Source organism: Canis lupus, chromosome 17 (genome assembly GCF_048164855.1).
Source record: "Canis lupus baileyi chromosome 17, mCanLup2.hap1, whole genome shotgun sequence".
Classification (NCBI taxonomy): Eukaryota; Metazoa; Chordata; class Mammalia; order Carnivora; family Canidae; genus Canis; species Canis lupus.
Genome location: NC_132854.1, coordinates 31,889,107 through 31,902,232, shown reverse-complemented (window position 1 = coordinate 31,902,232; position 13,126 = coordinate 31,889,107). Strand labels below are relative to the sequence as shown.

The 13,126-nt window shown below is 36.9% G+C and overlaps 1 protein-coding gene across 41 annotated transcripts in view; it reads left to right on the top strand.

Moving 5' to 3' along the window:
• Positions 1-13,126, top strand: part of LMO7 (LIM domain 7) — a 197,460-nt gene that overhangs the window by 133,148 nt on the left and 51,186 nt on the right. For all 41 annotated transcript variants that reach the window (XM_072782765.1, XM_072782754.1, XM_072782760.1 and 38 more), the window contains 3 exons: positions 5,111-5,141; positions 6,122-6,235; positions 9,971-10,169. In XM_072782765.1, coding sequence (XP_072638866.1) covers positions 5,111-5,141; positions 6,122-6,235; positions 9,971-10,169 — 344 coding nt within the window. The remainder of the gene's footprint in view (positions 1-5,110; positions 5,142-6,121; positions 6,236-9,970; positions 10,170-13,126) is intronic.

Here is a 13,126-nt window from a genome sequence, read left to right as displayed (position 1 = left end):
TGTGGTTCTGAGGGTTAGAAAGAAAACCAACCTTTCAGCTTCAGTGTCATTTTTTTAGGCAGCGTCAGTGTCTTCAGATGCATGCAGTTTTCTTCCTTTCTTTTGGAGTGAAACTTAGCTATTCTTAGTAGGTGTGGGAGGGTGTGAAATTTAATAAATTATTTTTAACAAGCACTACTCACTTGATTGTCATGTTTGGAAAAAGCATTTTATGTTGCCAGGGCAAAAACTGTTAAGTTTCCAGGAGTTTTTTCTCACATAGGTAAGTTCAGAAATCATTGAGTTTATCTATTTGTGCTCACTAATTACCTCCAGATTTCATGCTATTTTCCCAACTGACATTTTTACAGTTTCCACATTCAGGTAGAACTGCATTCTGCAAGTTTCATGGGAGATGAAAATCTATGAGTCACATGTGTCTAGCATTACTGGAAGATTGTCCAATGGAATGCAGTTTCATTTTTAGGGATGAAGGTGGGAGGAAAGGAAGAATTTCAGTTTTTTTAAATGCAGCTTAGAGAGAAGGAAAGATAAGTGCAGTATTCTAAGAATTCATCTTGATCTTGTTGTTCACAGGTCTCTTCCTCCTGCTTGATGCAGTCATTAAGGAAAGGTGGTGGTATTTGCTCTCTATTAAATAATGCAGTGGATGAGCTTCCATTAATAGAAAAATAGAATATTTTTCTTTTTTTTTTTTGGAATAAAAACAAGCCATTTCCTCAGTAGTATTAGGAGTTATTTGCTTGTTTATGTTTTTGAAAATTTCACTCAGTACCCTTTAGTTTATGTGGAGGCAGCCATCTCATTTCATATATAAGAATAATGCCACTGGTGTCCTGAGAAGGACATCTGTTCTGCATTGTCTCCGCTGTCTCCCACTGCCACACATGTGACTCCCCCTTTCCTCGTACATGTCTGACAGATTGAAAGCAGATGCTGTCCACACACTTCTGCTTGTGATTGCTTATGAAATCATGACTCAGAGCCTCATTTCTTGAAATATTTTTAAAGTTGTGAACAGGTGGCCAGACTTCATAAGCAACAACTGGAGGGCAGAGATTACTTAGTGGCTTGGAGAGGGACCAAGTATCTTGTGAGTCCAGTTTCTGTAACATCAGCCCGGTTTCCGAAGAGGCGACATCCAGGTCAGCTGGTGCCATTCAGGGCAGGGCCAAACTAATTCTAGAAGGGCTGAGTCCCTAGCAGGCATCCCCATCTTACTCATTCTGGGAAGTCACCTCTGGGAAGGATGCCTGGGGACAGAATCTCCCAGTGAGTTGCAGTTGTTCTGAGGAACAAAGGTAGAAGCTTTATTCTGGGCAGGAAAGGAGGACTATAGGGCTATAGGATTAGAGGCCAAAACAAGGATGAATATGTATGGCAGGGAAGAGATAGGTACGGTAGGAAGCTATACTTGAGCCCCTTATAGAATTTCAGATTCCTTGTTAGCCAGAGAAGCTTGAGGGAGTGGCAGGTGGAACCACACGTCTTATCTTTCTTATTAGGATGTGGGAAGTGTTCCCTCATGGTACCCGAGGCAAAAATAATGCCACCATGTAAGCCATTCCAGGATGGTAAATTTTGGTTTCAAGGAAGGTTTAGATTCTTTGGATTTTATCTTTCAGAGCTCTGATGGGAAGCTTTTCATTGCAGAGATTAGCATTTCATCTTTGTACTTAGCACTCTGAAGTTGGTTTTTGTTTTTGAATCTCTGCCCCTTTTTTGGCCTTAACAATGTACAGTCATAAAGAATTCCCTTTTACTGCAATTTTAAAGATAGTATTTTAAGAAAGAAACCCCATTATGGATATCAGTACAATTTGAATCAGTTGGATATGCTTTAAGCAAGCTAATGCAATTTAACTGTTCTTTGTCATCGTGAATATTTATTAGAAATCTCCAGAGATTTTAGGCTTTCTTTTGCTAACTTAGATTTCTGTAAGCAAAATAAATATGTTCAGTCAATATTTGAGAGCATCTGTGTACCATGCATTATGCTAGGTGTTGTTAATAAAATATTATGTGGTTGCCAGGTGTTAGACGTGTCTTTAGACAGGTGAGATATGGCAGTAAACAAAACCCCCAAAATCCTTTTGGATTCTGGTGGAGGAGAGGCATAATGAATACATGCAGTAGATGGTTATAAGTACAAAAAACAAAGCAGAGATGAGGAGTGTCAGATAAGCTGGTTGTAATTTTAAATATTTAGGTCAGCATGACTTCACTAGGAAGCATTTGTGTGCAGCTTGGTGAATAAGTGGGCTCTACCCTCACATAGCTTATAGTCTAGTGATAACTGCTTCTTGATGAGCACTTACCATGAAGCTAGGGATTCTGCTAAGTACCTGTGTATATTTCCTCCTAATCTACTGAACTCTGGGGAGCATTATCCCCAGTTTCATCAGAAGGAAATGGAAGTTTCTGATAGTCAAATTGCTTAGGTGAACATAGTAGGATCCAGAACTGACCTGAAGCCTATGCTTTTAAACATGGCATTGCACCAGTATTAACTCTTGAAATGTTTATGGAGAAGTTAGCCAATTTTGTAGATTGTGCTGGCTTATTTTTGGTTCTTTTGTGTTGGGCAGTAACTTCGTTGGCTCATGGAAAGTCAGCCTTACCATGAGATTCCCCTCAAGCCTGTTCTATTTAAAAGGTTTTGGGGTTGTGCCCATTGGCCACAGAAGGCAAAGAAGCCATGTGGTCACTGACTTCCATCCAGTGGGGTGTGTTTGTTTGTTGTGTGTCAGAGAGTGGCCTTTATTGACTCCAGCAAATCATTGACTACTTGAATTCCTGGCATTACATTTCAGTGATAGGATACTAATTTGGCTGGCCTATGTATCATTGTATGCAAGAGCACATTATAAATGCTCTTACTTAGAAGGGAATATAAAGTGCGTGAAAGATTAGAGTGCCAAGGTTACTGCATATTGTGTTTATTACAGAATGGACCATACTTGGATTTATAGTGATTGCTTCCTCAGAATAAAAAGTAAATGGCAAAGGAGTGTGTTGGAAGAGAAGTCTTTATGGAGGGATGTGGAAAGGAGGTCAGGGATTCAAGAGTGCTCTGTTGTTCTTTTTGCCCTCAGTGTGCTTATGATATTCTACTAAAAGCATCCCACTTTCAATGCAATGGCAATTTTCAGCATGGTCTGTCCTTTGTGTTGAGTATTAATACTTGTGCTTTGAATAATTTAATTTCTGAGGTGTGTATGTTGGTTATTCTTCTAAAAGAAGCTGTCTATTTTATAACCCTATGTGCTTTTTATTTTATTTTATTTTATTTTTGTATTTTTTTTTATTGGAGTATGGTCAGGTTTAAGTGATCCTCTTCCATTAATTACTTCCAAAGTTAAATGTTGATTTTTACAAGATGATTTTTTTTTTTTTTACGTAGGAGGTAAGCTATGAAGAGATAAACACTTAGGTTGTATAGTTGATTCTTTTGATTTACTTTTTTGAAATATAATATGCATATATAGAATATACATTATAAGTGTATAATTCAGAGACTTCAGAGACAGGACACACTTGGATAGCCAGCTTCCGGATCAAAAGAAAGGAAAATATCCGTGACTCCTCCTTTTGCTATTGTTATGGAGGGAAGGGCCCCACAAGGGTAACTACTCTCTTTAACATCATATCTTTGTTTTGTACTTCCTATGAATGAAAATTACAATCTGTACTGTTTGTGTCTGGTTTTGCTTTTGCTTCTTATTGCTAGACTGAATCACATGGTTCTGTGCAGTTGCAGATTGTTCATTTTTATGGCCATATAATATTTCATTGATAATTTATGGGTTCTATTGCTAAAGATGCATGTGCAGCTTCCAGTTGTTTCTATTATGAAAGATGCTTTTGTAAACCTCATATATGACTTTTGGTGAGTATATGTAAACATTTCTGTTGGGTATATACCTGGGATTGGAATTCCTGGGTCCTAGAATACATATACTCAGCTTTTATAACTATTACCAAATAAATTAAAAGTTAAAGTAGTTATACCAGCTTAAATTTCCATAGTAGTATGAGAACTTGTAAATTTTACTTTTGTCCTCTTTTGGAGAAGGTAGAGGTGCATGTTGTTCTAAGGTACATTTCACTTCATGATTGTTTTATGGAAAAGAATGGCTGGAGCTGTCTCACTGATTCTTTGGAAGCTAAGTTCAATGTTTGTGAGCTTATTCTCTCCTCTTTTTCTTTTCTGTATATGGGTCTTATATGTTAGATATGTATTTTACATATCTCCTGTGTACGTATGACATATATGTTTATACATTTTATCTTGAAAATATACCACTTACAGACTTTTAGGCTAGAAGTCACCTAGTTTTGTCTTCTCCAGTCTTTGAATTAGTAACAATCCTGCTTCAGCGTGTCTAATGACAGGAAGCACATTAGTTTTAGGGGGTCCCCTTTGTCAAGTAACAACAAATCTACTTTTCAACCTAGATACTTCTTCAACATTGTGGTGACATCTGCTTCCTTTTAATTTCTCCCATAAATATCATGCCCTTTTACAGATGTAGAAGAAAACTCAGGATTCTTGTGACAGAGTGAAATTTCTTCGGGGAGAGATTTCATGGTCGTTTCTTAAACTGTAATTCTCAGCATCTGCAGGACCATGATCTGATCTCTGAGCATTTTACTCTGAGAAACTTAGGTGAAAAACCCATGGACAATGGAAAAGAAAACTCAGTGCAAAACTCCCCTTGCCCCTCCCCTGCTCTTAAGGTTTTTTTTTTTTTTTTTTTCCCATTTTTGTGCCATGAGGCACACTGACATCCCCCCCCACATTTTGAATGGGTTTAAATATTGTTTAAAATAAAAATACAAAAAATGCAAATAGTGTGTTTATAAAAATCAGACTGTAATGAAAAATATGAGAAAAGGACAACCTTGCTTTTTATAGAAAATGGACCCATTCTATTTCATGAAATCAATGAATATGGAAAATTCTGATGGCTAATATGCCATCCAAGGTTTTTGAATGTCCAGGTGGTATTAATATTCATGGAATTTTAGAACAAAAATGAGTTTTTTCTACTTAATAATTTAAGGCTCGTAGATATTACTTAATAGGCATTTTCTTTTCTCTTTACAGGCAAGAAGAGACTGATAGGAGAGTGAAAAATGTAAGCTATATTTAAGGGAACATTATTAATGGTTTTTTTACTTACATGTTCTGTAATAAGGCAACAGGATCTAAAAATATCTGATATATACTGTGAATCCTTTTTCTAATGGAATTGTTGCCAATAGCCAACCAGTCGGGAACTCAAAGTTTTAAATAAGCTTAAAACTGTATGTCCTCTGACGGGGTGAAAGAGGGGAGATGAAACCTGGGGAGTGGCTCCTTACACGTGAGAAAGCTGGGAAAGGCAAATTAAACATACTTCAGGATCTTCAGAGGAGTTTGTCAAACCATCAGGTCAGACTTTAAGTGAAAATGCCGAATGTTTAAGAACTCTGTACTTCTATGTCTAACATTCTGCATATTAGAAGAATTTCTAAAAGTGTGACAGCTTTATTTTAAAAAAATACGAGAGCTCCTTATTTTTTAAAAAAGATTTTATTTATTTATGAGAGACACACAGAGAGAGAGGCAGAGACATAAGCAGAGGAAGCAGACGAAGCAGGGGAAGCAGTAGGCTCCCCACAGGGACCTCAATGTGGGACTCGATCCCAGGATACTGGGATCAGAACCTGGGCCAAAGGCAGACGCTCAACCGCTAAGCCACCCAGGGTGTCCCACAAGATCTCCTTATTAAGGAAGCTGAGAACCACTGATTTTAAGGGTTCAATCTGTTTGTTGGAAAAATTAATTACTTTAAAAGTATAATTTGCTGTCTTCATAAATGTTTTCCTTTGTATGTACTAGTAGAGTATGCAAATACCTGTTGGAATCTGAGCTTTGGGTCTGAGAATATGCTCAGAGACAGAAATCTAAGAATAATTAACACTTTTAACGACTCTTCTCCTTCACATAATTGAGAAGAAAATCTACTTTTCAACCTAGATACGCTGTCTTCTGTCTAGAGTGCTCACCTGCATTAGGACTTGCAGTTAGTTACTGAGTAGACTGATCTTGTTGTTTTGTGGAATTTTTTTCAAGGTTTTGATAACACTGTACTGGTTGGGAAGAAAAGCACAAAGTAACCCGTACTATAATGGACCCTATCTTAATTTGAAAGCATTTGAGAATCTTTTAGGACAAGCTCTGACTAAGGTAAGGAAACCACATCTGGATGAGATGACTACTGCTCCTAGTACTACTACTTTTTCCTCCTCTTCCACACCTCCCTGTATTCCTTTCCTTCCACTTCTCCTCTTCTTTCTTCCTGCCTTCTGACAAATATGGCAGCTCCTGTTATATGTGCTCCACTCTAGATTTTATAGGGTAGAAAGGGATTTTATTTGTTTGCTCGTCTTATATGCCCACCACCAAGGAGTGAGTCTAGCTATTTATTTCTTAATTTTAGAAAATTCAATGACCTGCTCATTTGCTTCCTTTTGTAAGGCACTTGATATAACTTAGCTCTTTCTGTATTAGGAACTCAACTTGTTGTAGAGAGCTGCTTCAGGATATATTACCATGTGTAAAAATTACTCAGTTTCTCTATCTTAATATCTTGTTATGGGTCATTATATCTCTAATGCCTCTATACTCCCAATTTCCTCATAGTTCTGCCATATTGCTTCTGTTTTCTAGAGAGCAGTGAATGCTGTTACATGTAATGTGGTAAGGGGTTTAAATTAGAATCTTTCATCTTAGACACATTTCTAGTCCTTTATATCTTGGAATCAGTATTATAGCTTTTGAATGCTTAACGATTGTTTGAGGGGAGTCAACTGCCAGGGCTGACCATAGCTCTATCAGATTTTCATTTCAAAGGTCCAAATAAGAAAATTAACTCCCCCAGGGGAATATTTACATAGGGGAATTTGCATTGCTCAGAAGAAAATAAGTAGCTAAAATAATACACCATCATCTAATTAATAGTAGTTGCTCTGTGGATTTTTATGGCCATTAAATGATACTGTCCCAAGAAGGTATTTAACATTAATCTCTGGCACATGGTAAGGATGTGATAAAAGTTAGTTACCATGATTGGAAGATAGAAATTTTAGGTCAGGATGAAAATGAGCACCTTGCCTTACATCTACTCTGATCTTCAAATACTTTTGCCTGAGCCCAGCCACATACATTGTAAAAGCGGAGATTGCAGAGCTTAGATGGTTAAGATATTCCTTCTTGATTTTTTTATTATTTTTGAATCATAGAGAGTTGAGGGAGTTTCCCTCAAATTGCTTGAAATGGTTAATACAGGTTATAGAGTTATTCTGCACAAGCCTTATAAATGTTGGGAGAACATTCACAGTAGGCGCATCCTCCTAGAGTACTACTGTCTGACCGAGACAGATGAACAGATAGGTCACCACAGTGGGAGAGGATAAGATAGCGATGGATGAATGTCCAGGTGGCTTGAGATATGAGCAGAACCTTGCTTTACAGTTATGTCAGCTAGGAAAACTTATGGTTAAAAATAATATGGGACTTTGGCTCCTGTATTAGTGCTCTCTTACGCCTTTGGTTCTTTTTATGGCAGTCTGACTCAGGTTGAATAATCCTAGTACAGCATTTGTGCTGGGAATGCTTTATTAAAAGCTATTTCCTGCCAGCAGTGTCAAAACCAGAGTCGATAAAACATTTTGATAGATAAAACTGCAGTTGTTTCCATTCCATGGGGATGAGGATAGCCATAAGAACTGTATAAATATCTATGATCACTGTTTTGCATCTGTTCAGTTAAAAAGTTATTGTGTTCAGATGTTTCACACTGAAATAGAAAATGCTTAATGGCCAATATAAAATGTCAATTAAAAAAGTTACGTGGTAAGCTGTTGTACCTGAGTCATCATATAAACTGGAGGTGATTCATTTTAGATGACTTGTCAGATGGAAGTCCTCATAAAAACCAGGTACCAGGGCCAGACTCAGGTTCTTTTATAACTGAGGTTACCCATCACCAATAACTTGAACATTTTATGAGGTCAAAAGTCATCTTACTCTGTGTTCAGGACTCTGGACTTCAACGAGTACATGTCTGAGAAAACTGATGAAATGAAAGATGTACTTAAAATTTTTTTATATTTCGAGAAGTATTTTGGTGGTTTCAGCTCTAGGCCCAGCTCCCCCAGCTCCTTGGAAATACAGTACAAGATGTAGGTGCTTACATTTTCACAGTAGATGTCAACTCTAATGTCAGTGTGTCTGGCATCTAACAAAAAGGAGATCTCACATAAATCTACTAGATCTTATGGGTGCTTCCTACATTGGTCAGACATTTGAGCCAGGAATTGACAGATCCAGTCTCAGCCAAAAGTATGTCCAAGACAGCTGCTAATTATGCATTGTACACATTTTTTTCAATGTTATCCATATGTTGAAAATGTTCATAATTGAAAGTTGAAAGAATTGTACAACAAATACCCAGATATGTACCATCTGATTCAATTATTAACACCTTCCCCTACTGGCTTTACATGACTATATTTATCTGTTTTTAACTTTAATCATTTCAAGGTAAATTACAGATCTCTCACTCAAAAACTCAGCATACATCTCTTAAGAGTAAAAATATTCTTCTGAATAACTACAATGTCTATTATACTGAAGGAAATTAATAAATATTTCCTTCTATCTAATATTAAGTCCATATTCAAAATTTCCCAATTGTCTCCTGACTTTCTTTTCTGTCTTATTTTTATCTGAATTCTGATTTAATCAAGATTCAATTCACATATTACATCTGGTTGTTAGTATTATATTCTTTAAGCTGTCTCTGTACTTTGCTCATCTGCAGCTAGCATTTCTGATTTATATACTAATGACCAACTTACCTTTTCTGAGGCAAAAATTAGTTATTAGTTATTCTTGGATTACTATATATTGGGACTATACTAAGGACTTTGTAATTTTATTGCAATCCTAATTTTAAAAAGTTCAGTTTTATTTTGCTATTAACATTATCATAGAGAAATGTTATTCAAAATAATGTATTTATATATATGTATTTTTAAACATTTTATTTTTAAATAATCTCTTCACCGAACATGGGGCTCGAACTCACAATCCCAAGATCAAGCATCCCATGCTCTACTGACTGAACCAGTCAGGCTCCCCCAAAATTATGCTTTTAAATCAAGTTCCATATGGTTTACACACCTATAATCATGTTTGTTGTATGTCTACATATGTCTTACGTGAGCCAAACAAACACTTAGGTTCAGGGAAAGTAAATTTGGAATGTCCACAAACAAGTCTGCTTTCCTTGGCTCAGATCTAGGTTTTATAATCAATGAAAATGAATGAATTCTGTGGTGTATATCTGCTGCCCTTCCCCTTCTTTCTTTTTTTAAGGGTTGTTTTTTTTTTTTTTTTTTTTTTAAAGAAACCATAATAGTTATAGTGATTGTATTATAAACCTTCCAAATATTTCCTGGAGGTAGGCTGACTATAATCCTATTAACTTACCTCCTTTTGGGTATCAAAATTAAGGTTGGCATTTTGCTTTGATTCCTCTCATGTTTATTACCAGATAAATGTAAATAATCAATCATTTATTTTAGCAAATGAATGTGTTATTAGCTTTTCTTCTTTCTATTAAAATGTTTCCCCCTTATTTTTAAATAAACTATACTTTTATTAAATAACATTGCATACCTCCCTTTTTTTTTTTTCCCAAATACCTCCTTATTGTTACATAAGTGCCAAGTATTGTGGGAACACATTTACAGGTTTATACTCCAATTTTTGCCAGATACTCTTTTTATGTTTAACAGGGAAATCTCATTGTCTTACTGACCAAATATAGCACAACTTGAGCTCTGCAAACAAGTAATGATGTGATCGTGATTTTGGAAGTTTATGGTAACTCTTTTAAAAAACCTTTCCTTTTAGGCTCTTGAAGACACTAGCTGTCTGAAAAGGAGTGGCAGGGACAGTGGTTACGGTGATATCTGGTGTGCTGAACGTGGAGATTTTCCTACTTCTCCAGGCAACCATAAGCGAGAAGATTCATTTGAAAGCTTGGACTCTTTGGGGTCTAGATCATTCACAAGCTGCTCCTCTGATATTACGTTGAGAGGGGGACGTGAGGGTGAGCTGCATTTTTGACTGTCAGTTCATTTTTTATTTGTTTGCATGTTAAGAGAAAATTGGGAATGGTAGAGAGTAGAAAAATAGAGCAAAAACTGTTGGGGCAAAAATTTTATTAAGATGTGAATTTCATAGAGACTAGAATATTGGGGGGTTTCTTTTTCTTTCTCATTCCTTCCTCCCTGTATCACCACTAGAATGGTAATAATTTCACTTTTTTTCCCTTCCATATTTAGAGGCAGGTGGGGAGACCATTAACTGTGACGTGTTCAATCAGTCAATCAGATAATCTATCCTAATTCTCTTCTCTTCCAGATTCAGGTTTAATAATCTGTGTTCTGAGGCCTATTCACTGATACAGCTACACACAAAAAAGATTCTATAAAAGCCTCCTGTAGTTCTTGAATAATTTGCTTCTCAAATGATAAAAAAATTTAAGAAAAAGCAAGCAAAATATTTCTATAGTTCTCTTCCAAGTAATTATTGATACCTATTATGCTAGAATATTATGCTAACCTTTGATAAACTAAATAGCCATACTAGTGTGGTATTTGAAAACCTCTTTTGGTTCTATTAGGGTCAGAGTGAATCCAGGACAGAGTGAGGAAAGAACATATAAATGAAAGCTACCCTGTTATTGGAGGAACCTTCTTTCAAAAGCCTAATATTTATGGTCAAATCAGTTATTTAAATGCGTGTCTTCTTCCAGTGGCTATTAGGTGGTGTCAGAAATTTCTGCCTGTGTACCTCTAGCAATTCAAATTTGAGTAGACTGAAACCACAAGTTAAATTTTTGTGCTTCTGCCACCAACATGAAAAAATTGAGAGTTCAGTCATGAACTTATGCTAGATTGTTAGGGATTTTACTTTGCTGGTTATATTGATAATTTTATATTTTTACTTGTTTTTCCTAGTGTTCTTATTAGAAAACATTTAAATATCAGCAAAGTTGAAAGAATTTTACAGTGAATACCCGTGTTCCAGCTACCTAGGTCAATAACATTGTACTGTGTTTACTTTATCACGTTTACCCCTCTCTATACATTAATTATACATCTTGCTTTTTTGAGATACCTCAGAGTACATTATGCTTGTCCTAAATAGTTCAGCATACAACCATCGATAACAATCTTTGTTCTTGTTGTTCTGGTATAAATTTTACATAGAAGCCGTATACTACCATGGCTTTGGTTTTGAAGAAAATTAATCAACAAATAAAGCATTTCAAAACCTCAAATTATTAGGTTTTAGAGTAGTATTGACACTTTAAATTAAAAAAAAAGTGAATACCTATCTAAGAGTTAATTAACCTTTTATAGTTACTGCTGCATTTGTTGGTTGTCTGTTCTGAGAGTGTGATGTTTTCATAGCTTAGATGACTATTAAGGTTTTAAGGAAATGAATCTGAGTTTATAATTCATCTGAATGATTAAAACTGTAAAAGCAGAGGCTGAAATTCTTAAGGCACTATATCCCTTTGTCCTGACTGAATAACCGAAAACATGCAGTGTTTGAATATATATCCAGCCAACAAAGAATTAACGGACAAAGACAAGGTGTGTGGGAATAGACAGGCTTCTGTTGGTTCCAGGATAATGGTCCCATGGTGTGGAATGGAAGTCCTCTCCTTAGATACTTGTTGGAGTGGATGCCTGGTACAAGTGACAAAAAGCAGAAGGCCCCTGTCACACTGTTTCCCGATATTGGGGAAGGAGTTGCAGAGCTTGTTTAAAGAGGGTGGAAGTAAAGACTTAGTATTGCAACTGAGGGAGAAAAGAAAAGCCTGTGGCCCACCCCAATGATCAGACTTTTGTAATCAGTGTACTGAAATTTTGCTACCTACTGCGTTGTAATCCCAAACTCATCACCACCACGAGGATATTATTTTTAGGTTAAGAGCATTGCAAAGTCCTTAGTTTTATACGAGACCTCTTACCCTATCAAAGATACTTACCGGCAGCCCAGGTGGCTCAGCAGTTTAGCACCGCCTTCAGCCCAGGGCGTGATCCTGGCGACCTGGGATTGAGCCTGCTTCTCCCTCTGCCTGTGTCTATGCGCCTCTCTCTCTCTCTCTCTCTCATATGAATAAATAAATAAAATCTTTTTTTTTAAAGATATTTACCACTCCATAGGGAACTTCACTGGATTCAACGATAAAAAGATTTTGAGTTTAAAAATTCTAACATGGAACAGATCTTAGGTACAGGGCACAGGCATCCTCCCAGAGAGCCCTGGTGGGAAGCCAGCAACATTTGCAGATTTTGTTGCCAGATACACAGAGGCAGGAAGAAAAGAAGGGCAGAAAAGGGAGATAACTCAGCTTGGATCTATAGTAGTATTTTGTAGCCTCTTTTCTTCCTGTGTCTTTATTATTTATTATTTATTTTTTAAAAGATTTTATTTATTTATTCATGAGACACACACACACGCACACACACACACACACACACAGAGGGAGAAGCAGGCTCCACACAGGGAGCCTGATGTGGGACACGATCCCGGGACTCCAGGATCAGGCCCTGGGCTGAAGGCAGGTGCCAAATCACTGAGCCACCCGGGCTGCCCACTTCCTGTGTCTTTAAAAGAGCAGACTTAGGGATGCCTGGGTGACTCAGTGGTTGAGCATCTGCCTTCGGCTCAGGGCGTGATCCTGAAGTCCTGGGATCAAGTCCCACATTGGGCTCCCTGCATGGAGCCTGCTTCTCCCACTGCCTATGTCCCTGCCTCTCTCTGTGTCTTTCATGAATAAATAAATAAAAGCTTTTAAAAAAAGAGCAGACTTACTTTATGAAAACAGATCAGTTTTGTATCTGACCTTGAGGTGTATCAGAGTGCATTCTTTTGAATTTGTGTTTGAATGATTTGGGATCAAAACACACGGTTCCCAGTATTTCCATGGCCACCCTCAGAAAAAGCCTTAAGTTGTGTGTGTTGATTTAGGAATGAATCTTGATCTAC